The 26,987-nt window shown below is 62.1% G+C and overlaps 2 protein-coding genes across 2 annotated transcripts in view; one reads left to right on the forward strand and one right to left on the reverse strand.

The window, feature by feature from the left end:
* Positions 1–22,130, forward strand: part of MYO15B (myosin XVB) — a 32,998-nt gene extending 10,868 nt beyond the window's left edge. The window contains 49 exon segments of the mRNA XM_059908403.1: positions 304–381; positions 571–686; positions 776–821; positions 961–1,085; positions 1,512–1,629; positions 1,867–2,024; positions 5,972–6,065; positions 6,675–6,788; positions 7,104–7,161; positions 7,373–7,503; positions 8,769–8,864; positions 8,968–9,203; positions 9,289–9,467; positions 9,682–9,754; positions 10,227–10,388; positions 10,627–10,727; positions 10,825–10,895; positions 11,015–11,099; positions 11,302–11,400; positions 11,549–11,676; positions 11,775–11,987; positions 12,195–12,273; positions 12,444–12,548; positions 12,625–12,880; positions 12,981–13,071; positions 13,173–13,392; positions 13,858–13,970; positions 14,195–14,254; positions 14,812–14,887; positions 15,021–15,139; positions 15,333–15,457; positions 15,528–15,669; positions 15,906–16,017; positions 16,128–16,282; positions 16,694–16,839; positions 17,008–17,071; positions 17,162–17,234; positions 17,623–17,699; positions 19,009–19,085; positions 19,187–19,302; positions 19,395–19,489; positions 19,592–19,669; positions 19,805–19,901; positions 20,078–20,223; positions 20,388–20,503; positions 20,760–20,893; positions 21,075–21,208; positions 21,350–21,490; positions 21,660–22,130. Coding sequence (XP_059764386.1) covers positions 304–381; positions 571–686; positions 776–821; positions 961–1,085; positions 1,512–1,629; positions 1,867–2,024; positions 5,972–6,065; positions 6,675–6,788; positions 7,104–7,161; positions 7,373–7,503; positions 8,769–8,864; positions 8,968–9,203; positions 9,289–9,467; positions 9,682–9,754; positions 10,227–10,388; positions 10,627–10,727; positions 10,825–10,895; positions 11,015–11,099; positions 11,302–11,400; positions 11,549–11,676; positions 11,775–11,987; positions 12,195–12,273; positions 12,444–12,548; positions 12,625–12,880; positions 12,981–13,071; positions 13,173–13,392; positions 13,858–13,970; positions 14,195–14,254; positions 14,812–14,887; positions 15,021–15,139; positions 15,333–15,457; positions 15,528–15,669; positions 15,906–16,017; positions 16,128–16,282; positions 16,694–16,839; positions 17,008–17,071; positions 17,162–17,234; positions 17,623–17,699; positions 19,009–19,085; positions 19,187–19,302; positions 19,395–19,489; positions 19,592–19,669; positions 19,805–19,901; positions 20,078–20,223; positions 20,388–20,503; positions 20,760–20,893; positions 21,075–21,208; positions 21,350–21,490; positions 21,660–21,719 — 5,688 coding nt within the window. The 3' untranslated portion in view covers positions 21,720–22,130.
* Positions 22,131–22,133: 3 nt separating this feature from the next.
* RECQL5 (RecQ like helicase 5) overlaps positions 22,134–26,987 on the reverse strand; it is a 36,916-nt gene continuing 32,062 nt past the window's right edge. The window contains exons 8-19 of the mRNA XM_059908296.1: positions 26,528–26,746; positions 26,177–26,276; positions 26,006–26,042; positions 25,826–25,884; positions 25,667–25,740; positions 25,219–25,312; positions 24,812–24,946; positions 23,941–24,482; positions 23,692–23,782; positions 23,253–23,471; positions 22,953–23,022; positions 22,134–22,864 (exon numbers count right to left, since the gene is read on the reverse strand). Of these exons, the coding sequence (XP_059764279.1) occupies positions 22,764–22,864; positions 22,953–23,022; positions 23,253–23,471; positions 23,692–23,782; positions 23,941–24,482; positions 24,812–24,946; positions 25,219–25,312; positions 25,667–25,740; positions 25,826–25,884; positions 26,006–26,042; positions 26,177–26,276; positions 26,528–26,746 (1,741 nt within the window). The 3' untranslated portion in view covers positions 22,134–22,763. The remainder of the gene's footprint in view (positions 22,865–22,952; positions 23,023–23,252; positions 23,472–23,691; positions 23,783–23,940; positions 24,483–24,811; positions 24,947–25,218; positions 25,313–25,666; positions 25,741–25,825; positions 25,885–26,005; positions 26,043–26,176; positions 26,277–26,527; positions 26,747–26,987) is intronic.

Below are 26,987 nucleotides of genomic sequence, written 5' to 3' on the forward strand. Positions count from 1 at the left end.
ATGTCATGAAGCTTTCTCCCTTTGTTTTCTTCTAAGAGTTTTATAGTTTCAGGTCTTACATCTGGGTCTTTGATCCATTCATTTTGAGTTAATTTTGGTACGTGGTGTGAGATGAGTCCAACTTCAAAAGGGGCCTTTGTAAAATTTTTTTTTATTGAAGTATAGTTGACTTACAGTGTTGTGTCAAAGGTGGCCTTATAACTCAGAGGGGAGAGGCTGTAGTATTTTGCAAAGGGACTGGCTTCCACACCCAGCCTTCTCTCCTTGACTTCGCCTCCCCCCTGCTCACATTATCTCTTGCAGGTTCACAAGTTTTTAAACAGAAACCAGGATCATCTTGACCCTGCTGTGGTGGAAATGCTTGCCCAGAGCCAGCTCCAGGTGCCCCTGCCGGCCCCCCTGTCCCCCCATTCTGCCCTCCCCACCCGGACAGCCTTGCCCAAGGAGCTGGCCTTCAAGCCCCTGGCACCTTGAACCTTTGGCCGGCCCACCCTGGCTCCCTGGGGGTCGGGGTGAGGGGCAGGCTGGACAGGCCCAGGTGAGCTGGCTTGGCCCCCTCTCACCCCACAGCTGGTGGGTAGCCTGTTCCAGGAAGCAGAGCCCGAGTCTGGGGAAGGACCAGGCAAACCCACGCTGGCCTCTCGCTTCCAGCATTCCCTGGGGGACCTCCTAGCCCGGCTGGGCAGGTGAGACTAGGGCCCCCCACACTCAACTCCAGGGAGTTTGAATGGAGGGGCCAGTCTGTGCTCAAGTGACCCCCCTTTCCACCCACCAGGAGCCATGTCTATTTCATCCAGTGCCTCAACCCCAACCCGGGAAAGGTGAGCTCTCCCCGCACCTGGCGCCAGAGCCCTCCCACCCCTGCCCTGCCCCCCTCAGCCCTCCTCGGCCCTGCCCCAGCTTCCCCACAGCTCTGAGCCCCTCAACTCAGCTCTCCTTGGCTCTGCCCCGTGGCCACAGCTTCCGGGCCTCTTTGATGTGGGTCACGTGGCAGAGCAACTGCGCCAGGCGGGCATCCTGGAGGCCGTGTGTACCCGCAGCACCAACTTCCCCGTTCGCGTGCCCTTCCAGGCCTTCCTGGCCAGGTAGGGGCCCAGGGTGCGGGCAGCCCGGGGCGCAGGCACCTCAGGGCCAGGGCTCACTAGGAAGGCCCCCTGGAGTGGCTGGCGGACCTGGGGCTTTTTCGGGAGCGGGGAATGGACACACTTTCCCAGGGACCCTGGGCCTGACGTCCAACCCTCCCTCCTTCCATTCTCTCTGTCTCTCCTCCTCTCCCTCCATCTGCATCTCCTTTCACTGTTGGTCACCCGCACACCTCTCCACGCCTCTGTGCATTCACCCGCCCCTCCTCCTCTCAGCAAAACTCTCCTGGGTGCCTGGCACATAGTAGGTGCTTTCCAAATCATTGTTGAATGACTTATAGACCGAATAGACCCCGAGGGGTTCAAATGAGTGTGGAGGGAGGTCCCCGCTGTGCTTGTTCCGACCTCGGTTCTCCGTCCTTGGGGCAGGTTCCGGGCCCTGGGGACAGAGGGGCAGGAAGAGCTCTCTGGCCGGGAAAGATGTGGCGCCATCCTGAACCAGGTGTTCGGGGCTGAGTCGCCCCTCTGTCACCTGGGAGCCACCCAGGTGGGTGGTGTGTATGAGCAGGGAAGCAGGTATGGCTGGAAAGTGGGAGGAGCATTCTGGGACCAACTCATGATTTGGTGGTCCTTCTGGGTGGTGGGGAGATGGAGTGGGCCGGGTGTCCCGGGCACCCCAGTAGAATCAATTGTCTGGCAGAAGGGAGGAGGCTGAGGCCTCGGGAGAAGGGCAGGGTGGTCCCCAGCCACCTGGCCTGCCCCCAGCCCAAACCTCTGCCCCCAGGTGCTACTGCGGGAGCTGGGCTGGCAGCGGCTGGAGCGGCACCGGGCCCAGCAGCGCGCCCAGGCCCTGCTCACCCTGCACCGAGGCCTCTGCACCAGCCTCTCCCGTCAACGCCTTCGCCTCCTACCACAGATTTGCGTGCGTGGGCTCCAGGCCAGGTGTGCAGAGTGGGGCGAGACTGTAGGCCTCCTCATGGTGGTGGGGCAGGGTCGGGGAGGCGTAGGGCCTCAAGGCTAGTCTGCCTGCTTCCCATCAGCACTGGACTCTCCTTGCTGACATCCCCACCATGCCGCCTCTGCTTGAATACCCCCAGCCACGAGAAGCTCATTATCTGCTAGGCCACTCAAACCTGCGGTCTTGACTCCTTGACTGTTCTTTTTTCTAGTCTATTCTCCACTCTGCAGCAAGAATACTCTTTTAAAAGCGTGAATCAGGTTGTGTGAGGCCCTACCTACCTCTCCAGCCTCGACGTAGGCCGGACTTTTACACTCCAGGCTCTTTGGGCTTCGTGGTCCTACGATGCTCCCCTCGCCCTTCTCACCTCCTTAGCTCCAGCCCCACTCACCCTTCACTGCCCGTCTTCACTCATCCATCCAACAGCTGTTGGTTGACCACCTTCTCCATCTACCCTGGGCCAGTTGCTGGCAACACAGGGAGGAAGGTGCCAGCATCTTCACACAGGCACAGAGATGGTGCCTTCCAGGCTGGCTGGGGAGTCAGATGCAGACAGTAAACCAGCTGCCAGTCGCCCCAAAGGGGATTGTTTAAGGACTGAGAACAAAATGAAGGCAGTGCCGTGGACACCAGGGAAGCCTCGGAGAAGGGGGCACCCGTCACCACTATATGTTTCCAAAACGTTTTCATCACCAGCAGGAACTCTATACCCGTTCAGCAATGACGCCTCACTCTCCCTTCCCTCCAGCCCCTGGTAACCTCCAGTATACTTGCCGTTTCTGTGAATTTGCCTATTCTAGATATGCCGTCTAAGTTGACTCATACAAATTCCTTTTACATCTGGCTTACTGTTTTCAGGGTTCGTCCCTGTCGTAACATGTGTCAGAACTTCATGTCTTTCTTATGGCTGAAAATTGTTCCATTGTGTGGATGGACCGCATTTTGTTTATCCACTTATCTGTCAGCGGGCATGTGGGTTGTTTCTACCTTTTGGCTTATTGTGAATAAGGCTGCTATGAACACAAGGGTACAAGTAACTGTTCAAGTTTCTGCTTTTGGTTCTTTTGGGTCTTTACCTGGGAGTGGAAATCCTGAGTTATATGGTAATTCTGTCTTTACCTTTTTGAGGAATTGCCAAACTGTTTTCCACAGTGGCTGCACCATTTTATATTCCTACCAGCAATGTGTGAAGGTTCCAATTTCTCTGCATCTTTGCCAATACTTGTTATTTTCTGCTTTTTAAATTATGGCCATCCTAGTGGGTGTGAGGTGGTATTTCATTGTGGTTTTTTTTTTTTTTTTTAAACAACAGCTCCTGTTTATTTTTTTATTTTTATTTATTTATTTTATTCATGGCTGTGTTGGGTCTTCGTTTCTGTGCGAGGGCTTTCTCCAGTTGCGGCAAGTGGGGGCCACTCTTCATCGCGGCGCGCGGGCCTCTCACTATCGCAGCCTCTCTTGCTGCGGAGCACAGGCTCCAGACGCGCAGGCTCAGCAATTGTGGCTCACGGGCCCAGTCACTCCGCGGCATGTGGGATCCTCCCAGACCAGGGCTCGAACCCGTGTCCCCTGCATTGGCAGGCAGACTCTCAACCACTGCACCACCAGGGAAGCCCTCATTGTGGTTTTGATTTGCATTTCTTTAATGACTAATGATGTTGAGCATCTTTTCATGTACTTCTTGGCCATTTGTGTATCTCTTTGGAGAAATGTCTATTCAAGTCCTCTGCCTGCTTTTTTTTTTTTCTTTTGTAATTTATTTATTTTTGGCTGTGTCGAGTCTTCGTTGCTGCACGCGGGCTTTCTCTAGTTGCAGTGAATGGGGGGCTGCTCTTTGTTGCGGTGCGTGGGCTTCTCTTTTGGCGGAGCACAGGCTCTAGGCGCACGGGCTTCAATAGTTGTGGCACACGGGCTCAGTAGTTGTGGCTCGCGGTTTTAGTAGTTGTGGCTTGTGGGCTCTAGAGCACAGTAGCTGTGGCGCACGGGCTTAGTTGCTCCACAGCATGTGGGATCTTCCCGGACCAGGGCTCAAACCCTTGTCCCCTGCGTTGGCAGGCGGATTCTTAACCACTGTGCCACCAGGGAAGTCCGCTTCTGCCTGCTTTTTAATTGGGTTGTTTTTTTTCTCATTGAGTTGTAGGAGTTCTTTATATATTCTGGATATTAAACCCTTATCAAATATGTGATTTTTCAAGTAGTCTCCCATTACGTGGGTTGTCTTCATTCTCTTTTTTAAATTAAAAAAATTTTTTAATTTTTTATTTATTTGATTTATTATTCATTTTTGGCTGCATTGGGTCTTCGTTGCTGCACGTGGGCTTTCTCTAGTTGCAGCGAGCGGAGGCTACTCTTTGTTGTAGTGTGTGGGCTTCTCACTGCGGTGGCTTGTTGTGTTGTGGAGCATGGGCTCTAGGTATGCAGGCTTCAGTGGTTGTGGCACATGGGCTCAGTAGTTGTGGCTCGCGGGCTTTAGAGCGTAGGCTCAGTAATTGTGGTGCACGGGCTTAGTTGCTCCGCGGCATGTGGTATCTTCCCGGACCAGGGCTTGAACCCGTGTCCCTTGCATTGGCAGGCTGATTCCCAACCACTGCGCCACCAGGGAAGCCCTCTTTTCATTCTCTTGATAGTGTCCTTTTATGTACAAAAGCTGTAGATTTATTTATTTTTATTATTGAAGTATAGTGATTTACAGTGTTTCAGGTGTACAGCAAAATGATTCAGTTACAAATATATACATATATATATATTCTTTTTCAGATTCTTTTCCATTATAGGTAATTACAAGATATTAAATTAGTTCCCTGTGCTATACAGTAGATCCTTGTTGTTTATCTATGTTATGTCTAATAGTATATATAGATTTATTTTTAAATATTTATCATGCTCAGGGCTCCTTCATTGAGGAGTCTGGTCTTTCCTATATCTGGAAAATTCTCAAAGATATTGTCTCTTCCGGGATCTCCCATTAGACTTCCAGTGAATGTGTTATTTTTTCATTTTTTAGAAGTTCTGCTTCTTAAATAATAATATGCCAGACTCTATTCCAAACACACATTTTAATTCATTTCATCTTATTGTGGGGCAAGCATTACAGTAGTTCTCATTTTATTTATTTATTTTAAAAATAAATTTATTTATTTTATTTATTTATTTTTGGCTGTGTTGGGTCTTCACTGCTGCGCGTGGGCTTTCTCTAGCTGCGGCGAGCGGGGGCTGCTCTTCGTTGCGGTGCACAGGCTTCTCACTGTGGTGGCTTCTCGTTGTGGAGCACGGGCTCCAGGCGCACGGGCTTCAATAGTTGCAGCACGTGGGCTTCAGTAGTTGTGGCTCGCAGGCTCTAGAGCGCAGGCTCCGTAGTTGTGGCGCACGGGCTTGGTTGCTCCGCGGCATGTGGGATCTTCCCGGACCAGGGCTCGAACCCGTGTCCCCTGCATTGGCAGGCGGATTCTTAACCACTGCACCACCAGAGAAGCCCTAGTTCTCATTTTAGAGATGCTGAAAATAAAACACAGAGAGGTAAAGTAGGGAATTCCCTGGCGGTCCAGTGGTTAGGACTCAGCGCTTTCACTGCCAGGGCCGAGTTTGATCCCTGGTCGGGGAACTCAGATTCCACATGCCATGCGGCATGGCCAAAAACAAAAGCAAAAAAAACCCAGAGAGGTAAAGTAACTTATCCAGGACCGCAGTGACTAAACAGTAGGGGAACGAGCCCGGGTGGTCGGCTCCAGGGTCCCAGATCTTAATCCCTTGGGCACAACAGCATCTCAGTTTACCTGCTGGTCTTTCAAAGTGTCGTGTCCTTTCCCTGTTGCTTCCCTGAGGCAGCTGGGGGCTTCCCTGGGGTCCGATTTTACATTCATGTCTTGGCTTGGAGGATTCAGGTATCGGGTGTGAGTTTGGACTCCTCACCGACCCCCTTCCCGCCCTCCAGGAAGTGGTACCTCCGGCGGCGGGCAGCTCTGGGGCAGCTGAACACCATCCTGCTGGCGGGCCGGCACCTGCTCTGGAGACAGCGGAGAGGGCAGGTGAAGCACATGGATGGGTCCTGCCCCGGGCAGCTCAGGGGAGAAGCCAGGCAGCCCTGCCGGCCACGTCGGCCAAATCCCGACGGTGTCCACCCTTCAAGCCCAGCCGCACAAGGGCCGAGGCCTTGGAGACCATTGCTGGTGGAGCTCCTTCCGTTCCCCTCTGCCTGGCGGGGGTAGCCTGGGGCCTCCAGGAGGTTGTCGCCTTCCTTCATGGCTGCCCACTGCCAGGGCCTGACTCTCCCCTGCTGGCTGGGGGTGGCTCCCATCCCCTCCAGGCCTCCCTTGGACTGTTCCCCTCTTGCCCAGTGACTCCAATCTGAGGGCCATAAAGCAGCTCAAAGGTCAATGCCCACATACTGCCCCCCTCTCTGGTCCCTCCCTGGCTGGACTTTGTCCCCTGGGACCATCCCTTCCCTTCTTCCCTCCTCTTCCTGGTGCCCTGGTAGACGGGCAGAGATAGCCACGGCGCTAAGGCTAGTGAGGGCTCTGGAGGGCTTGGGGCAGACAGCTGGCCCCCTGGGTCCTCACCTCTTCCTCCACTGGTGTGGGGTCCTCCTGGGAGGAGGAGAGGGCCGCTGAACTGCTGAGTGGGGGAGGGGCCTCTAGGGAGCTCCTGGTGACACCTCACGGGGGCATCATCTCCTCCTGCCTCTCCCCCAGCAGCTTGGGCATCGGCGTAGCTGGCACAGAGTCGGGACCTCCAAGAAGGGGCCAAGCATGGTAGGTGGCCTGGAAGCTGGAGGGTGTCTGCTGGGTTGTGAGCCTGCTGAACCTGGCCTGGCTTGAGGGGGAGCGTGGGGTCCCAAGGGTGCCGAGGTGGGTCCTGTCCCTCAGGCCCATCCATTGTGCCCCCAAGAAGAGGCCTGGGGTGCCCTTGGTTTTCCTCTGAGGGCTCTGGGGGCTTTATTTGTTTGAGTGTCCAAGACTAGAATCCTTGGTCTTTGGAGGGGAAGCTTACAGCCCTGGGGGTGAGGAGGGCCCCTGGGTACCTATGCCCCTTCCCTTAGTTCCTGGTCAATTGCTCCCCCCTGCTAGGAGCTGGGGTGCTTGGAGATCCCGGCTGAGCTGGCTGTCATGCTGAAGACAGCGGAAGGTGAGTCCTGATGGGCGTCGCTCTTGCCATGATCCCCTCCTGGGCGGAGGCTCTGTCCCTGTGGTCCCTCCCTTTGATGCTCTGGGTCCCCCCAGCTCACTGCCCGGCTCCCTCTGCACTGGAGCTGGGGGCTGAGGCTGAGAGGTGGAGGCGGCGCCAGAGCCAGGCGCCTTACCTGGGCGTTTCTGGGCTGCCGCCTATGTCATCCCAGGCCGTCAGCACACCCTGGCCGAGAGCATCACCGAGGTCATGCCCCCAGAAGTTCCCGCACGGCCCAGCCTGACCCTCCCACCCGACATCGACCAGTTCCCCTTCTCCAGCTTCATCTCCATCGGCTTTCAGGTGGGCCCCCAGGCCTTAGCTGTACACGGCTGATGCCCACATCTCCCCAGACGTTAGCCCCCGTCAGGCAGAAGCTGTGTCTGTCCTTCTGTCTCCAGTCCCCTCCTCCATCTCCTGTTGCGGGGCTGTGGATGCAACTGCGTTGCTCCGAAAATCCGTTGAACCTAAACGTGCTGGTTACTTATCTGCAGTGCCACACCTTGGTTACACCTGTGGCACTGCCCTGCCATTGAAGTTAAAGCATGTTGAATGACAAGGCAAAGTGTCCAGGCTACACTGTTGGCAACAAAAGCAGGATTCAAAACTGCACGTAGAGTATGATCCCAATTTTGTTAATTTTGAGGGTGGGGAGATGATGTGTGTACCTACACGTAGAAAGTAAGACTAGAAAGAAAGAGGCGAAAATGTTAACTGTGGTTATATCTGGCAGTGGAATGTTAATGGTGGTTTTTATTCTTCATCCTTTTAAGTGTTTTCTGAGTTTTCTGCATGCGTGAGCTTTAGTTTTCTAATCAGAAGGAGTGATTGAGAGTTTTTTTTTTTTTAATATATATTTATTTATTTGGCTGCGCTGGGTCTTAGCTGCGGCACACGGGATCTTCGTTGCCTGTGCAGGATCTTTTGTGGTATGCGGGACCTTTTTTAGTTGTGGCATGCGGGATCTAGTTCCCTGACCAGGGATCAAACCCGGGCCCCCTGCATTGGGAGCGTGGACTCTTAACTGCTGGACCACCAGGGAAGTCCCGAGATGTATTTTTCTTTTTTTTTTTTTAATAAATTTATTTATTTTTGGCTGCGTTGGGTCTTCGTTGCGGCACGCGGGCTTTCTCTAGTTGCGGCGAGCGGGGGCTACTCTTCGTTACGGTGCGCGGGCTTCTCATTGCGGTGGCTTCTCTTGTTGCGGAGCACAGGCTCCAGGCGCGCAGGCTTCAGTAGTTGTGGCACGCGGGCTTCAGTAGTTGCGGCTCGCGGGCTCTAGAGAGCACAGGCTCAGCAGTTGTGGTGCATGGGCCCAGCTGCTCTGCGGCATGTGGGATCTTCCCGGACCAGGGCTCGAACCCGTGTCTCCTACACTGGCAGGCGGATTCTTAACCGCTGCGCCACCAGCGAAGCCCCCCGAGATGTATTTTTAAGATGGTTTTCCTCACCGGCCCCTCTTCCTCTCGCAGGGCGCGTGCTCCCTTGGGGCTCCCCCGGGTCTGTGTCTGGCAGGTCAGCACACACCAGCCCCTGCTCAGGCGCCGTGTCGCCCTCCTTCCTTGCAGGAGCCATCCCTGCCCAGACCTGGGCAGCTGCTGACCAAACCCCTGACCCGACTGGACGGTGAGAACCCTCAGCATGCCCTGGATATCAACAAGGTGGTGAGTGACACACTGGGGAGGGGCAGGGTGGGCCCGTGCAAGGGGTGCTGGCCGGGCACCGGGAGCCCCGCACGTCCTGCCTCCCCTCTCTCTGTGTCTGCAGATGCTGCGGTTCCTGGGGGACGGGTCCCTGGAGCCCTGGCAGGAGCAGACCATGGGCCAGTACCTGGTGCGGCAGGGGCAGTGCCGGCCGGGGCTGCGCAACGAGCTCTTCAGCCAGCTCGCGGCCCAGCTCTGGCGCAACCCGGACGAGCAGCAGAGCCAGCGCGGCTGGGCCCTCCTGGCCGTCCTGCTCAGCGCCTTACCCCCAGTGTCCACCCTGCAGAAGCCGCTGCTCAAGTAAGGGGCCCGGCAGGTGGGGGCCCCATGGGTGTGGCCAGCAGGCCACCCCCAGACCCACGGCAGCCCTGTGCTGTGCCCGCAGATTTGTGTCCGACCAGGCCCCCGGGGGCATGGCAGCACTGTGCCAGCACAAGCTGCTGGGAGCCCTGGAGCACACACAGCAGGCCCCTGGGTCCGAGCGGGCCCACCCGCCCACCCAGCTCGAGTGGACAGCCGGATGGAGGCGGGGCCGCATGGCGCTGGATGTCTTCACCTTCAACGGTGACGCCTGCCTCCTCTCGGGCCTCCCCAGGCCCACAGTGGGGCCTGCCCGGCACTCTCGCCCTCCCTCGACCCCCTTCCCGCCTCAGCCCTCCCGATGTGACCCTCACCTCCCTGCTCTCCTGCTTTCGGAACCGCCACGGGACAGTAGCCCCTTCCCGTCCGGGTGGACCCTGCTGTCCCTCACTCTTGCCCCTACCCCTCGTCCCTGCAGAGGAGTGCTACTCGGCCGAGGTGGAGTCCTGGACCACAGGGGAGCAGCTCGCCGGGTGGATTCTGCAGAGCAGGTGTGCGGGGCCTGGGACGGGCGAGTGTAGCCCACGCTGGCCATTGTGCCATCCGCCTCCTGGTTCGCCTCACGCTCCCAGCCCGCTCTCCCGCCAAGTACCTCCTGCGGCTGCTCCCGCAGGCCCAAGGCCAAAGCCTGCTTTCCGGGGGCGGGATGGGGGCGAGGGGGCGGGGTAGGTGGGCAGGGTCCAGACAGTAGATTCAAGACGGAGAGCAAGTAGAGAGTATACCTGCTAGATCTGGTCCAGATTCTCATCAAGTTGAATGAATAAATGCATCAGAGCCAATGTAGAAGTAGAGGGCTGTGAGTTGCAGGTAAAGGAGAGCTGTCTGAGGGAAACTGGGTCCTCGGCCAGGTTCCTGTCCCCTTCCACAACCCCCTCCCCCCAGCCCACCCTCAGGTCCTTGTCCCTTCCGGATGGTCGTCCTCCTGGCTGACCACCCTCTGCTACGTGCCCTTGTCTCTCCCAGAGGCCTGGATCCGCCCCCGCGTGGCTGGTCTGTGTCACTGCACTCTAAGGACTCCTGGCAGGACTTGGCTGGCTGCGACTTCGTGCTGGACCTGATAGGCCGGACCGAGGACCTGGGGGACCCGGCCGGTCCCCACAGCTACCCAATCGCCCCCCGTGGCTTGTAGGTGCCACCCACAGCACCCCTGGCCTGCTCCTGTCCCTATCCTGTCGTAGGTGACCCCCTCAGCCACCCTGTCATCCGCGGGGGTTCACAGGTGCTGCCACAGGCCCAGCCCGCCCGCCCCCAAGCCTCCGCCCACCGCATGGGGATGACCTCCACAGCAGCTTCTACACCTTGCCTCAACCTGGGAACTCCCCGGCCAGGGCACCTCCTTAGCTGGGCCCACTATCTCCTGCAGAGCCGAGGACATCCCCCCGGCCCCTGGCATCCAGGCCCCCTCACTGCCCCCAGGTCCCCCTCCAGGCCCAGCCCTAACTCTGCCCAGCAGGGGTCGCACAGGTAAGGCTGGGAGTGGGCACACTGAGGTTGGCAGAGTGCTGGGAATGGGGGTGCCAGAAGCCCCACGCCCCAGGCAGGTGACAGTAACCCTCCACAGGTGAGTCCCAGACCTCAGGGAATCTGGATGGCTTCCTGGACCACCTCTTCTCCCCGTGCCTCAGCGTGAGTGTCCTGCACGCAGACCCCACCCCACGGCTGCCCCTACACCCCTGGGGCCTCTGCTGCCCCTCCCATCCCTCCTAGGGCTCTAGCTCTGACCTTGGGACCTGTGACTTTTGTCCCTTCAGGATCTGGAGCAAGGCAGGGCTCTGAGTGGCCGCATGAAGGGAGGGGGCGCCATGGGGCCCATGCAGCAAGGCAGCTACCCTGTGGGTGAGTGCGGGGCTGAGTACCCATCCAGAGCCTCCCTGCCCAGCAACACAGGCAAGCATGGCCTGGGATCCCCATGCAGCTGCAATCAGAGCTCCGGCCAGCACCCTGGTGGCCCATACTCTCCTCTTCGCCTGGGGCTAAAGGGAGGCCGTGTGTGGGCCCAGGTAGGGACCGACCTGGGGGTGGGGCCCTGTTCCCTCAGTGTACTCAGGGATGATGCAGATGCCTGGATACCAGCCAGCCATGATGCCTGCACCCATGCCCATGATGCCAGCAATGGGGGCGGTCCCCGCCATGCCAGGTAAGGCTGGACTATAGCCACTGGGTCCCTTCTCAGGTAGGGACTGGAGGAGGGAGGGTGTTGCCTGGGGCCTAGAGGGCACAGTGGGCAGAGGGCTGGGAGCTCAGCCATGGCGCTCGTCCGCCCTGACTGCCTGCCATTCTCGCAGCCGTGGTGGTGCCACCGCAGCCGCAGCCGCAGCCGCAGCCACAGCCACAGCCCCTGCTTCCCAGCGTGGACGCGAGACAGCTGGCAGTCCAGCAGCAGAACTTCATCAACCAGCAGGCGCTGATCCTGGTGAGGACGGGCAGGGCCCATGGATTGCCTAGTGGGTACAGATCTGTGGGGCGAGGCTAGGCCAGCTCTTACCTGGCACACCACCCTTCCCCCGTCAGGCCCAGCAGATGACCACCCAGGCCATGGCCTTGTCCCTGGAGCAACAGGCAAAGCAGCGCCAGAGCCAGCCCCTGGAGCATCATGCCCAGGCCCAGGCCCCTGGAGCTGCCTCCCTGACTCCACCCCCAGCCATCACCCCCAAGCCCAAGAAGACACCCACCCCCGAGAAGGAGCCAGAGCGTGACCTGGAACTGGTAGGTGCCGGCCTGAGGGTGACGAGCCGGGGCCAGGCAGGTGGCAGGGCCGGGGTGGGGCAGCAGGCTGCAAGGCCACAGAAGTGGGAGACACGGGGTGGGGGGGCGCAGGAAGATGCAGAAAAGATGCCGCCAGGCCCCAGCCCCACGGATCCAAGTGGGTTTGCTCTGCGAGTGGCAGCTTGTCCGGCAGGGCTGCTCCTTCTCTTTCCCTTCCTGCCACAGGAGACCTCACAGGAGGCTGAAGTCAGGCCCCGGCAGCCCAAGAGCTTCCGGCAGAAACGGGACTATTTCCAGAACTTGGGTGAGGGCCCTTGGGGTGGCAATCCCACACAGAAACTCAGCCACCGCCCCAGCCTGGCCAGGGGACGGCGGGGTGCACTCTATTCCTCTAGGTCAGTGTGGCCTGTCCAGGAGCCCAGATGGGTGGGCCAGGTGGAGAGTAATAGAGAGGGCCATCTGGGGCATTTACAGGTCAGCCGCAGATCAAGGTGAAGACGATGAGGCCTCCGGCCAAGGTGAAGATGCCCCAGGGGGAGGAGCAGGAGGAGGAGCCGGAAGAAGAGGAACAGAGAGCAGGTGGCGGGGAGAGGGGGGTGGGCCAGGCTTTGTGGCTCTGCACAGAGTCTCACATCTTTCCTCTCTTTCTGGTCAGTGCCGTCACCTCCTCCTCCCCCGGTAGTGAAGAAGCCACTGACACGAGATGGGGCCAAAGCTACACAGGAGGCTGAGGCTGAGCCAGCCACAGAGGCGGGGCCTGGCGGTGGTCGCCAGCCGGCCGAGGGCAGAGCCGTGGTGCGTAGCTCGGACCCTGAGCCCCGGAAGGCAGAGCCCAGCAGGGAGATCCGCAACATCATCCGCATATACCAGAGCCGCCCAGGCCCCATGCCCGTGCCCGTGCAGCCACCCAGGTGCACCCCAGCGGCGGTGGGGAGGGGGAGGGCGGCCGGGGCTGCCCGCTCTCCAGAGTCACCTTGTGGACTCCTGACCTCCTCCTCCTCCTCCTCTCAGGAAGCCCCCCCAAATCTTCCTGAAGAAAAACAACCCTAAGGATGAGGCCCTGGCTAAGCTGGGGATCCGTGGTGCCTCCTCGCTGCCCTCGGTGAGGCCCCGTCCTGTCCAGAGCGTGCCGCTCTGCTCCAGAGTCCTCCTGAGGCTCCTGGGGGTAAACGCAGCCTGGGTGTATTCTCTGTGCCTCCCCAGACGCTGTCCCCCAGCCCAGGGAAGGGCCCCCCGCCAGCTGTGGCCCCTCGACCCAAGGGCCAGCCATGGCTTGTGCCCTCCAAATCCATCAAGGAGAAGCAGGGGCCCCTTCAAGAGCTGTTTGGCCAGAAGCCACCTGCTGCCCAGAGACCCCCGCCTCCGCCAGCGCCTCCGCTGCCTCCATCCTGGGACCCAGCGACCCCTCCAGCTGAGCCGCACGGTAAGAAACCCCACATCCCCGGGAGGGGGGCTTTGTGGGGGGCGCGGGCAGGATTCCCAAGGGCCTCTCAGTGCTCTCGGCTGAGGTCAGCTGCTCGCACTTCCGGACTTTGGAGCCGTGGGTGAGGAGCCCCAGCTTCCGCGTTCCTGCGGGGGGCATGGCCCGGGCACCCCTGGGGCCTGTCTGGCATGGAGGGACCGTCACAGGGCGTGGGCCTCGTCAGGAATTTAGTGACCCTGCTGACGTGGTCAGGGAGGGCCCACGCACGGCAGGGACAGCGGGGAACGTTGGAGGCTGGAGACGGAGGCCGGAGATGGGGCGGAGCGGGGGGAGGGAGGCGGCGGAGGTGGACTGAGCTGGGCCACGTGGGGCCCTAGTGGCCCGAGGGTCTTCTCTCCCCGTGCCCGCATCATTCCGGCTTGGGCAGCTCCTCGCCTGATGCCCTTCGGCCCCTCCATCCGCCAGGCTTTGCGGAGCTCATGGGGGACCAGGGGATCTCCACCCAGCTGCTCGTGCCCTCGGGCAGCGTGTGCTTCTCCTACGCCAGCGCCCCCTGGAGGTTGTTCCTGCGCAAGGAGGTGGGCACGAGGGCGGGCCGCAGCCTGGCCTCTCTGGGTGGGGGACGGGGCGCTGGCTGTAGGGGCGCCAGCCTGGGGCCCCAGCATCTCCTCTCCACACACAGACATTGGGGGCTGCTTCCCCAGCCCCACCTCCTCCGGCCCAGGAGGCAGAGGTGGGGCGGGAGGGGGGCTGGCGGGGGCACCGTCCCTGCCCACTCTCACTCGCCCCTGCCCTCGTCCAGGTGTTCTACCCCCGGGAGAACTTCAGCCACCCCTACTGCCTCAGGCTCCTCTGTGAGCAGGTGAGAGCCCAGCCCACCTGGGACGTGTACAGACAGACCGCCCCCACCCCAGGCACGAGAACAGCCCCACTTGCAGGGCGCTGGTGTGTTTCAAGCCCTGCCTTCGTCTATTTAATCCTCACAACATCCCTCAGAACAAGGACCATTTTTGACTTATGACGAGGATTAAAAATAAAGCGTATACAGCACCCAACACAGGCCCGGCACACAGCAGGTGCTCGCTGGAGCTTGTCCCTTTGCCACGTCTAGATGCTCCCGGATGCTTGCGTCTGTTCTCCCCAGTTCTACAGTAGCTGCCCCCCCCTCCCCCAAGTCCTGTTCCTTCAGGGAAGCTTATCTCAGCTGACAGAGGAGCAGCAGCCGGACTAGGGCCAGCAGCTTGGGGGAGGCAGGTGGGAGCTCCGGGTGGACGTGGCCCTGGGCTTGGAAGGCCAGGCATCCCTCCCTGCTCCGCCCACGTGCCTATGGGGCTCTCCAGCTCTTCCTCCGCGTGTGGCTGCTTCTGGGGTGGGCTGTGGCCTCAGGACCTGGTGGTGACCGCCTGGCTTTGCCCCCAGATCCTGAGGGACACCTTTGCGGAGTCCTGCATCCGGATCTCCCAGGACGAGAGGCACAGGATGAAAGACCTGCTGCGTAGGGTCCAGGGACCCTGGAGTCAGGGAGCCGGAGCGCTAGGGGTTGGGCCTGCCCAGAGGGAGGGAGTAGGCTCTGGGGTCCCCGCTGTGAGGGAGCCTGAGGACGGCCTGGGGCCATTTCTGCCCAACAGGAGACCTGGAGGTGGGCCTGGACTCCCTGGACACAGCTGAGGACAGTGTCAAGAAGCGCATCGTGGTGGCCGCCAGGGACAACTGGGCCAATTACTTCTCCCGCATCTTCCCCGTCTCGGTCAGTGAGGCTGGGGGTGGCAGCGCCCAAGGCTGGAGGCCGGCTTGGCCTTCTGCAGCAGGACGAGAGCTGGGGGTGGGCTGGGCCCCAGTGGAACCGACGGAGAGCAGCACTGGCCTGAGCAGCCCCAGGGTGTCTTGGACGGTGGCGGGGAGCCCGGAGCCTGTCCATGAGCCAGCCACCTTCCGGGCAGGGCGAGGGTGGCAGCGACGTGCAGCTGCTGGCTGTGTCCCACCGGGGGCTGAGACTGCTCAAGGTGACCCGAGGCCCCAGCTTCCACCCCGACCAGCCGCAGCTGAAGACTCTCTGCTCGTACAGGTGAGCCTGGGCTGGGGTGCGGGGTGGGCTGGCGAGACGGCCCCCAGCTCACGCCCCACCCTCTGCACAGCTTCGCTGAGGTGCTGGGCGTAGAATGCCTGGCTGGCCCCAGCCTGGAGCTGTCGCTGACGAGTGAACAGCTGGTGCTGCACACAGGCCGGGCGGGAGCCATCAAGGCCATGGTTGAGCTGCTCCTGAGCGAGCTCAAGAAGGCAAGTGCGGGCCGGCGGGGGGCCGGCGGGGGGCCGGGCGGGGGGCCTCCAGCACCGCTGCGTCGTACCCCGTCTGGTTTGCCTGGTCTCGGGGCCGTCAGCCAAGCTCCTTCAAGCTGCCTGGGGCGGGGCTGGAACTTGGGGGCGCTTGGTGGAGAGTGATGCCAACGGGGGAGCAGGTGGGACGGGCAGGACGGAGTCATAAGCGGGCTGGCCGCTCACCCGCCCGCCTGCAGGACTCCGGCTATGTCATTGCCCTGCGAAGCTACCTCACTGACGACCACAGCCTCCTCAGCTTCCAGCGGGGGGACCTCATCAAGCTGTTGCCGGGGGCCACTCTGGAGCCAGGTATCCCCGGGGCAAGCAGGGCGGCTGGCACCCGGCGGGCAGACGAGGCGGAGCCTCCAGGGGCAGAGGGGCCAGGAAGGTGAGGCACCATCCTTGGATGTTTCCCCCAGGCTGGCAGTTTGGCTCCACCGGGGGCCGTTCCGGACTCTTTCCTGCTGACATAGTGCAGCCGGCTGCTGCTCCAGACTCTTCCTTCTCGATGCAGCAGAGGAATGGCCGGCGCAAGAGTCAGCTGCAGCCCAGAGAGCGGGATAAGGCGTCGGAGGTGAGGAAGATGGGAGAGGCCGAGGCGAGGCCTAACTAGGAGTCGAGGAAAGAAAGGGCTCGACTGCCCCAGAGCGGCGGAGGACCACCCCACGCCTGGTGGGCAGCGCTTGGTCTGATGCCGCCCCTCTGCCCGCTCCCGATTTCTTGTCCTGTCTCCCCAGCAGGGTTGTGAGCTCCCTGCAGGCAGGGGCTGGGCTGTCTGCCTCTTGTGTGGCCCTCGTGGTAGCTAGTTCGGCGCCACCTGGAAGACGCTCAATAAACAGCTCTTGACTTTCCTGGCTTCTGGTGGTGTGCTCACTGCAGCTGCTCTGCCTGCTTCTCTCGGGTTGGGCTGGGGTGGGGGCTGGGGCAGGGCCGCTGGACAGGCCAGGGGACTCTCGGGTGGCACTAGGTCTCCCGTGCTCCTAAGTTCCCCACCCACCCCTGGAGCCAGGCACACAGTGACAACTTGGCCACCAGCCTGTCCCCGTCTGTGGCCTGCGTCACCCTGCCCACAGACTCCGACTACACCATGCAGGAATTTGCCCTGCGCTACTTCCGGAAGCCCCAGACCCTGTGAGTGCCCTGGGCCCGCCCCATGCCTGCCCATCCTCGGTGTCCCTGAAGTGGGACACTGCCTGCTCAGAGCCACCGGGCCAGGGCTCTTAGCACCCTCCCTACCCAGCCTGGGATGGGGGTGGGAGGGCTGAGCAAGCAGGGCTGTCCTCCCCTCCGCCCCCTCAGGCTGGGCCAGACAAGTGAAGCTGCTGAGACGAAGGCCATGGCCAGCCTGGTGCAGTACAGCAAGGTAAGGGGGACGGTGGGGAGGAGCCGGGACAGCAGACCTGCCCTCTGGCCCCCACGGCCCCAGACCCACAGCCAGCCTCTTTGGCCGCAGGCTCCCATCCAGGCATCGCTCATCAGCGTCAGTGACGAGGACGTGAACAGGCAGGCTGTGGGAAGCTTCCAGGGTAAGTAGCCACAGTGTCCCGGGTCGCCATGTCTGCAGTGCCTGGACCTGGGCGCCTTCTCTCCTTGAGTTTGCCGACTCGGGGAAGCTCAATGGTGGCTCCTATACCACGTGGCCCTCACCCACTTCTACTCATGCCCAGGGGGCTGTGGGTTGTGTGGAGTCTGGGCTGGAAGGCAGCGGTGGGTCCGGCTTGCTATGCGCTTGGTGTAGCCCTGGGTGGCCACAGACTCTCTCTGAACCCTGTCTCATCGGTACAGCTGAGACTGCCGCTCTGCCTGGCTTGCACGCATTGTGAGAGCAAGGCACGAGGTGGCCCTGCATAGCGACAGCGTGAGCCACGGCCAGGCCCCCAGCCCAGCTCACCGTGCTTTCCATCCTGCCCGCAGCTCTGATGCAGTTTATGGGGGACCAGTCCAAGCCCCGGGGCAAGAACGACCTGGATCTCCTCTACGGGCTGCTGAAGGTAGGAAAGTGAGCCGGAAGCGGTGGGGAGTCAGTGAGCCCTGAGGGCCCCTTCCTGTCCTCCTGCCTGAGCCTCCCTGGGACCCCCTGTCCCTTGGTCACTATACATTCAAAGCATCCAAAATTAGCTATCGAGCACCTACATGCTGGGGGCAGGGCAGTGAACCAAGCAGGCCAAGTCCCTGCAGAGCTTACAACCTGGTTAGAGGAGACACTCAGTAAACCCTAATGCAACGTGTCCAGGGCAAAGAGTGCCGTGGAGAGTGATAAAGCAGGGGAGGGGCTGCTACAGTGCAGAAGGCTTGGTGACAAGGTGACCCTGGAGCAGAGACCTGAAGGAGGCCAGGGAGTGAGGCACGTACGCATGGGGGCACGCATGCAGGCGGTGGGGGGGGGGGGGGCGGTGAGCCTCGGCCCCAGCAGGGCCAGTGTGGCTGGAGCCCAGTGAGCGAGGGGGAGAGTGGAAGGGGAGGACCGGGAGGGACAGTGGGTCCGGGCCACGGTAGGCCTTGTAGTCCACTGTCAGGACTTGGATTTTTCGAGATCTGGGAAAACACTGGAGTGTTCTGAAGAGAGACGTGGCTTATGTTTCGTGGGGTCGCTCTGGCGGTTGTTTGCGATTCTGGGAGTTTAAGGGCCAGGAGAGGGTTCCTGCCACGATCGCAGGTGAGACCTGGCTGGCCCAGGCCCAGAGGTAGCAGCAGAGGGGAGAAGAAAGACTCCGAGCAGCAGGGTTTGCTATGAGGTGCACGTGGGGTGTGAGAGCGAGGGCCCGAGGAGGACACGGAGGCCGAGGCCAGAGCAATGCTGGTCTCCACAAGGGAGCCTGAACGAGGAGTGGGGCCGGCCTGGTGGAGGAATGTTTGGGATGCGTAAAGTCTGAAGTCCCAGTCTTCCAAGTGGAGGGTCTGGGCTTCATGGGAGAAGTCTGGGCTGGAGGCAGGCACCGGGAGTCATCAGCAGACAGAGGCCCAAGGGCACCGCAGCCCTTAGAGGTCAAGGAGATGAGGGGGTCAGGCAGAGATGACTAAGAGAGAGGGACGAGAGAAAGAGGACAGGGCTGAGCACGGCCTGGAAGCGGGTAAAGACGGCGACTTAGTCGAGTGGCCAGTTGTGCAGATGCTATTAATCCGAGTGAGACGGAGACCAAGAGATGACGGTGGGCTGTCACCCTGACCTGGCCCCCCGCCCACGGCCACTGGCAGGACTTCTCTGACTTCAGATCCCACGCCATCCCTCACTCCACCGCACCGCACTGCACTGCAGCTCTGCCCCCGACCCGCTACCCCCTGCCCTTCCTGTCCCCACAGCTGTGCCAGGAGAAGGAGAACCTCAGGGATGAGATTTACTGCCAGGCCATCAAGCAGATCACAGGACACCCCCGGCCGTGAGTGTGGGGGACGGGCGGGGGTCGGCGGCGGGCCTCTCAGGGGCAGCCCAAAGTGCTGCTGCCCGGCCGGTCCAAAGCCCAGGCTCTCTGCCCTGCAGGGGACCCTGCGCTCGAGGCTGGACTTTCCTCAGCCTCCTCACAGGCTACTTTTCCCCGTCAACCTCGCTGATGCCCTACGTGACCAAGTTTCTGCAGCATTCGGCCCTGAGCCAAGGTGCCGGTGGGAGGGGCTTCCAGGCTGGGGTCTCGGCTGCTTGGGGAGGGGTTTGGAGATGCTCATGACCCCAGCCTGGCTCCTCTCTGCAGAGCTGGCCCGAAGGTGCCAGGAGCACCTCCAGCGCACAGTCAAGTACGGGGGGCGCCGGCGGCTGCCCTCCCCTGGCGAGATGCAGGCTTTCCTGGTATTGGCGGTGCACGCGGCTGGGTGTTCTGGGACTCCCTCTCGGTGGGGGGAGCTGGGGCCTCTGCCCACTGGGGGACTGACCCCGCACCTGCTTTGGCAGAAAGGACAAGTGGCCCACCTGCTCCTAATTCACCTGCCCGGGGGTGTGGAGTACAAGGCCAACATCCACACTTTCACGGTGAGCACGGGGACACAGGGGAGGGGCTGGGGAGACCCAGGGAAGCCGTGGGCATCAGTTCTGGGGACACCCCTCCCCTCCCGCAGCCTCCTTCCCTCCCCAGCACCCCCGTCACGGCCCTGTCCGCATGTCCAGGTGGCAGCAGAAGTGCTGGAGGAGATGTGTGGGCAGATGGGCATCACGGACCCCCATGAAGTGCAGGAATTTGCCCTCTTCCTCATCAAAGGGGAAGGTAGGCCACCTGGCCTGGGGAGGAAGCGTGGCCCGGCTGGATTCAGGGACGTGGCCTTGCCTGCCAAGTCCGCTCTTTGGCCACGGGGGAGGCAGGGGAGGCTGGGGCTGGCAGGGCTGTGGGCGGGGCTGGCCCCGGGCGGCAGGGCAGGCTGTGGACCCAGGCTCCCCGCGCAGGCCAGCTGGTGCGGCCCCTGTGGCCCCGGGAGTACCTCAACAGCGAGGTGGTGGGTCCGGACGTGAGCCTGCACAGCCGGCGGCTCGGCTGGGAGACCCCGCTGCACTTCGATAATCCCACCTACGTCAGCACCCACTACGGCCAGGTCAGCCCCACTCGGCCCTGTGCTGCCGTGCCGCCGGCGGTTGGAGCCTCGGCTGCAGCTTGAGGCAGAGTCCCTCCCTGGGTGGGGGGAGGGCTTGAGGCCCAGGAGCCACCCACTAGGTGGGGCTTCGGGGCACAGCTGCCCCCTCACTGCTCCCCCCTCAGGTGCTGCGGGACTACCTGCAGGGGAAGCTGTTGGTCAGCGCCCAGGAAGACGCCCGACTCGCCAGGCTGGCAGCCTTGCAGCACCTCAGCAGGAACCACGAGGAGCCCCCCTCAGAGTGAGCGTGAACGCAGCCCTCACGCCTCCGGTCGCCCCACCACCCCTACGCCCTCCTCCAAGGTCAAGGCCACTTGCGCCCTTTGTGGCCCTAACCAAATGGGGGCTGGGTACACCTGCCCACCCCCCCACGCTCAAGGGCAGAGCCCACGCCTCGTTCATGTGTCTGGATCCCCGGTCTCACCCATGGTAGCCACTGGTTCATCTACTTAGCACCTGCTGTATGCCCAGCTTTGACTGACCAGGCTGTGTCCTAGGCAAGGCCTACTGGCTTACTTGCCGAAGCACCTGCAATGGCAGATGAACGTGGCCGCTGTGAAGAGGCTGATGGGCCAGGAGCTGAGGCAGTTGCAAGGATGCAGCTCTCAGGAAGCGCAGATCAGTTTCATCGGTGGGTCTGGGGCTAGGGGGCAGCTGGGGCAGAGGCGGGAGCCCCAGCAAGGAAGGGGTGAGGGTGGAGGGGCTGAGGAAGCTCTCCACCTGCCCCGCCCTCTCCTCTGTCCTGGGGGCAAAGTCCGGCAGGTCCCAGGGCCCCAGCGGTCAGAACGCCTGCTCTACCCCTCCGTCTGCAGAGGCCGTGAGCGAGCTGCCCCTCTTCGGCTACACTGTCTACGTAGTGCTGAGAGCGAGCAAGCCGGCCCTGCCCAGCCCCAGCCTCCTGGGGCTGAACCGCCAGCACCTCATCCTCATGGACCCCAGCTCTCAGGTGGGCCAGGCTCCTGGCCCAAGTGCTGGCCTGGGCACCCTCGGGCCACGCGTCTCCCACCACCCACACTGACCCCTCCCGCAGAGGGACCAAGCTCTGCTCTCTCTCCCCCCGTCCCCGCTCCCCGCCCTCCGCCCTCAGGAACTGCACTGCTCCATCGCCCTGAGGGACCTGCAGCGGCTCCACATGCTGAGCCCGCTGGGGGCTGAGGGCTCCCCTGGCCTGGAACTCAACTACGGCTCGGCTGACGACCCCCAGACCATCTGGTTTGAGCTGCCGCAGGTGGGTGGCCTCTGTGCGCCCTGGGAAGGTGGCAAGCGCCTCACCCAGGCCTGGTGTGCCCGGGAGCCTGGGCCCAGGCCGCTGCCCACTGCTCCGGCGTGGTGGGGCTGGGGGCAGAGGCAGGGGGCTGGCTGGGGAGCCCTGGCCTCACAGGCCTGTGCCCGCGCAGGCCCAGGAGCTGAAGCACACCATCACCTTCCTGCTGGACCGCAACTCTCCTTCCATTTAGTGGCCGGGCTTCACCCAAGAGGAGCGGGGGAGGGGCAGAGATGAGGCCAGGAAGCCTCTCTGGCCCAAGTCTCACCCGGACGGTCTCCTTTGGGTGCTGTCAAGCCAGTCTGGCCTGGACTTCACCGCTTGGCTGTTCTGGAACCTGCTGCAGCACAGCCCAGCTGGCCCACGGGGAGGGGCTGCTATAGCGACTTCAACTGGGAAAGAGTCACGAGACTCCCTCTGGGGTGGGCCTGGGCCTGGGCCTGGGCCTGAGCCTGAGCCTGGGGTGGGCGCCGCAGGAACTCGTCTTGGGCGTCCGATGTTGCCCAGTCTGGGGGAGATGCCCACCTGGGCCCTGGCCCGACATGAGCATGAGCGCAGCCCTGGGAGCAGCAGCTGCTGAGGAAATAAAAGTCCCGAGAGAACAGGGCCGTGTGCGTGTGCATGAGAACCACCAGGACTTTATTCCCCTGCTAACTGTCGAAGCCCCGCCTGGCCTTCTGACCAGGGGCCGAGAGGGAGCAGGGCCTGGCGGCTGCCCGTCTTCCCACGCGCTCTGCACCTGAGCCGGGCTGGAGGCTGGCATCGCGAGGGAAGACGGTGGTGGGGGCGGACCCGGGGCCAGCTTGGGCTTCCTCTGAGTAGGCCCCAGGCCTCAGACTGGTGGGCCTCGCCCCCGGCTTAAAACGTGCTAAGTACAAGAGGTGGAGGGACCTTCCTTCCTTCTGTTCCTCTGGCAGCAGCCACACCACCTGTCACTTTCTGATCTGCGGATCTGGCCCAGAAAACCCAGCCACGAGGGCCGGGGAGGCAGGGAGGCTAGGAGAAAGAGGACCTCAGGCTTCGCAAGCAAAGAGAAAGGTGGGCTGACCTCTGACCTTGATTTGGGAGGTGTCCAGGCCCATTTCCAAAGCAAGGCGTGGCTGGAAGGGGGAAGAGCCTGAGAGCAGACGACGCCCCGGCAGCAGCAGGCCGCCCACCTTCCCCGTTCCTGAGCGAGGCCCGGGCTGGGCCGCGGTGGAGTCCGGGGAGGACACCGGCCCCATCGGGCAGCTGTCGGTCATCTCTGCGGGCCACACAGGCCGTGCCAGTCAGCTTCACTCTCGCACCGGGCTCGGCCGTGGAACAACTGCTTGATGACGTTCTGGGCCTCTTCCTTCACTGGATTCGGGACGGGGGAGCGTGAGAACCAGTCTCCCCACTACAGGGCCCCCACAAGCACCTCCCGGCCGGTGACGCAGGCACTTACCGCTCCTTCCCGGAGACGGATTCTGGGTCAGCGAGTGTGAGAGGTGGCGGGCGAAGGCTTTAAACAGCTCCTGGGGACAGAGAGTGGAGAGGGGCAGAGGGCGCAGAACCTCACCCTGCTCTCTGAGCGACCCACAGCTGCGAGCCAAGAGCGAGGCAGACCCGGGGAGCGGGCAGCGGGCCTCTGGGCTGGCCTGCTTCCGCCCTGCTTTTTCCTGGGGCTCACACTCCCTACCCACCCATGCACTGCACCCTAGTGCCCCAGGCTCAGGGGAGAACAGAGCCCAGGCACCTACCCTACCTTGGATGCAAACTTGCCCTCCTTGTAGAAAGGGGTCAGACACTTGACCACGACGTTCGCAGCCTCCTTCAGCGAGATGCCAGGAGCCAAGAGCTGGCAGGAGCCTTGGGGGTTCAAGCTGCCCTGATCGCTGGCTGAGATGCTGCCCTTGGTCTCAGCTAAGACGGAGACCTTGGCTGAGGGGCGTGGCCTCTTCTGAGCCTGGCTCTCTGGGTTCTCCTGGGCAGGGCCACAGTGGAGGGTCACTCTTGGGCTCCCTGTTCCTGGCCCCTCCCCTCCTTCTGGAAGACTGGGCCTCAGCACCTCCTGGCTCCCTCTAGCCCAGCCCATCTGCCCTGGGATGTGGAAAGAAGAAAGGGGTTTTCCCAAACCCCTACCCAGAGCAGACACCAGCCTGGTAGACGGGTATCTTCCCCCACGGCCTCGTCCCTCTCAGTACCTGCTGGGGTCTGGGCCGCTTGCCTCTCTGTGCCTCCTTTGTGGGGGTGGGCTGGCCTTCTGGGGGCCTCTGGTCTCTGAGCGGGCAGGCACTGGCCGGAAGGGAGAGCAGGCGTCAGAGCTCCAGATGCCAGCCGCGCCCTCAGCCCAGGTGGCCCAGTGAAGCACATCGTGGGAACAGGCCCCGAGCTTCAGAGGCCCAGTTAGCAGAGGGGATTCTAGAGGATGCCAGGACTGCCCGTGACCTCACCTTGGCCCGTCCTCGGAGCACTCCTCGGTCTGGGGGTGGGCAGCCAAACGTCCCATGGCTCCATCCTCCTCCCCTGTGCACTTCTCTGGGGCCGGCAGGGGTCCCCGCACCCCGTCACGGGAAGGGCTGGCACCTGCTGCCCCTGGGGCTGAAGTGAGCGGAGGAGAGCGCTCGGTCCTTTGGTAGAAGAAGCGGGCGATGTTCTGGGAGTCCTTGAGGGCCGCTGCGGCCAGGAGCTGCTGCTTCTTGCCGACCCGGGCCTTGGCGGTAGGACTGCCCTGAGAGGGGCCTTTGGCCTTCTTCTCAGGGGAGGGCCCCCCACAATGAGCACCGCTCCCAGCGGCCTCTCCTCTGGGCCCAGGGAGGGGCTCAGCGCCTTCCTCATCCTGGCGGCCACGGGGCCGGCCGGGCGGCTCCTGCCCGCCTCCCTCCACCGGCCGGGGGTCTTGCTCCTTGAGCTGCATCTTCTCCATCAGCTCAGAGGCCGTCTGGAACGTGCAGGAACCTTTCGGGAAACCAGCTCCCACCCGCTTGGGTTTGAACTGTGAGGAGGAGAGAGGCTTCTGACCACAGGTGCCTCCAGGGCACTCTCTAGAGGGCCCAGGGATGGCTGTGTGGGTGGGGGTCCCGGGAGTGGGGGCGGGAAAAGCTGGGCGGGACAAGGCTTGGGGGTCGGGGTGGCGAGACAGGCACCGTGGGGGGCTGCAGAGGCGTAGCTGGCAGAGTACGGAAGCGCGAGGGCCTGCCCTGGGGCGCCCTAGGGCCAGGGCTGTGATGCCAGGAGAGCAAGGACTATACCCTCGCTGAGAGCAAGGGGCCGTGGCGCCTTTCCTGGACCCAGGTTTGGGGTGGACACCAGGACGCCACTCACCGAGTACACCTGGGAGGCCGGCCGGATGTCATACTCGGTGGGCTCTGGGGGCTCGGCCTGGGCACTGCAGCTCCTGGCACCACCTCCCACGTCGTAGAGCTGCCCATCCTTGGAGGCTTTGTGGATCTCAGCCACCTGGGGCAGGGACAGGTGGGAACGCCGTGGTCGGCACCCCTAGCTCCTGACAGCCCCCAGCCCAGGCTTTCCACGAGTGGGTTCTGCGGCCCGTGGCTGCAGGCACCTGGGCACTGGACAAGTTCTAGTCCGCACGGGGTTGGCTAGAAATACTTCCAACCAGGAAAGGAGGGAAGTCGGGCTCCCCAGGGAATAAGCGGCCCCCTGTGTGGCGGGCTGCCTCTCCCACCCAGAGCCCGGAGCACACCCCGCCCACCCCGCCCGGTGCCCACCTTCTTCAGCACGCTGGCCTTGTACAGGTTGGCCACCTTGGCATTTCGGAATGTCTCGTGTTCCAGCTCCACTGCCTTGGCCTGGAGGTCAGATCTGAGGGTAGGAATGAGGTTAAGGTGTCAGGTAGGCCTGAGGCCCCTCCCTGTTAGATCCTCCCTGGGGACCCTGGAGATGGCTTCAGGAACGGCCTGGCAGGAACGGCCTTGGGCACAGGGATTCCGACCTGGACTGTCTGGCCCCCTGTGGTTTACCTGTCCCTCAGCAGCTCCTGGCAGCCCCTTGCTTGTGGCCAAGCCTGCCCCCTGGTGAGGCTGTGGAGACTCACACCCCCTAGGAGTAAGATGGGTCCCAATTTGGGGAGGGGTGCCCAAATAAGCCAGGGGGGCTGGGGTTCCTGCGGTCTCCAAAGGAGCCTGGGGACTGCTCCTCGGCCCTGACGACACTCACCCGTCAGTGGAACCTGCGGCCTGGCGGTTGCTGCTCAGAGCCTCCTCCAGGAGCCCCAGGCAGTGCTCACGGGCCTGCACAGGGGAAGGAAGTTGGTCAAACAGTCGCAGGTTGGGGGGGATCCTGGGGGGCAGGTGTGACGAGCTGCCCACCTCTTACCTTCACAGTGAGTCTGGGGATCTTCCTACTAGAAGCCTCTTTCAGGGGACAGTCCGCATCTGGGGGGAGCAGAGGCGAGTCCTTCCACTCTACTTTCTGCTCTCTGGCATCCCCAACCCCCCAGTGAGGCATCCTCCGTCCACACCCTGACACCAGCCCAGGGGGCATCTCTGTACTGACCTGGGGGTACGAATTCTTCTATCCTGGGGTCTTTGCCCTGGAAGATGACATGAGGGCCCGTGAGGCGTCCTGCCCCGCAGCAAGACAGCTCCCAGCCCAGCACCAGGGAAGGGGCTGAGAGGGTGTGAGCAGGGGGCCACCTGGACCCCACTGAGCCCCCGTCCCCTTCACCTTGCGCAGGCGCATCTGCTTCTGGTAGAAGAGATTCCATTCCCGCTTGTGGGCCTCGTCTCTGCCCTCATCCCCGCTGCCTTCAGAGCCTTCGTCGTACCTAGGAGACAGGCTGGGCGTGAGCAGTCCTGGGTCTGGGCTTTGCCCTCCTGTCACGTGTCTGGTGGGACAGTGATGTCTCTGATGCCCTGGCAGCTCATGGGCAACACCGAAGTCCTGGCCCCAGCGTGGCCCTCAGGGCCGGGGGTTGGACTACGGCACTGTGTCGCCTCTGGTCTGGCCTTAGCATCAGGGAGGGAATGCCAGACTATTTCCAGTGGGTTGGGGGCCCCTGGCCTCATGGCCCCTCACCTGCTAAAGCCCCCGTAACCCCTGCGGCCTCCCTCATACAGCTCAGGGTCAAAGCTGTTCCCCTGGGAGGGCCCAATGGCGGTCTTGCTCCAGCTGCTGCTTTGCTCCAAAGCGTCCAGCTGCTTCCGCACAGCTGCAGGGTTCTGGCAGTGGTCACAGCCTTTGGTGCAGGCGGGGGGCGCATCCCCGAAGTACTTGGCAATGGCAGCGTGGCGGCACCTGGAGCAGGCAGCACAGCACAGACAAGGGGTGAGGGACCCACGCCGGCCAGCGTTCGTTCACCCGATCCCGAAACTCTGGTTGAGCACAGCTACGTGTCTGGCACTGTGGGAGGCATCTCACGCGAGCCTCCCAAGGCATCGCTGGGGCGCCCACTGTACAGATGAGGACGGCAAGCGGAAAGAGCTTTCTCAAAGTCACGGAGCACACGCCTCCAGAGGAGCCAGGGCACGAACCCCAC

This window comes from Balaenoptera ricei, chromosome 20 (assembly GCF_028023285.1).
Source record: "Balaenoptera ricei isolate mBalRic1 chromosome 20, mBalRic1.hap2, whole genome shotgun sequence".
Classification (NCBI taxonomy): domain Eukaryota; kingdom Metazoa; phylum Chordata; class Mammalia; order Artiodactyla; family Balaenopteridae; genus Balaenoptera; species Balaenoptera ricei.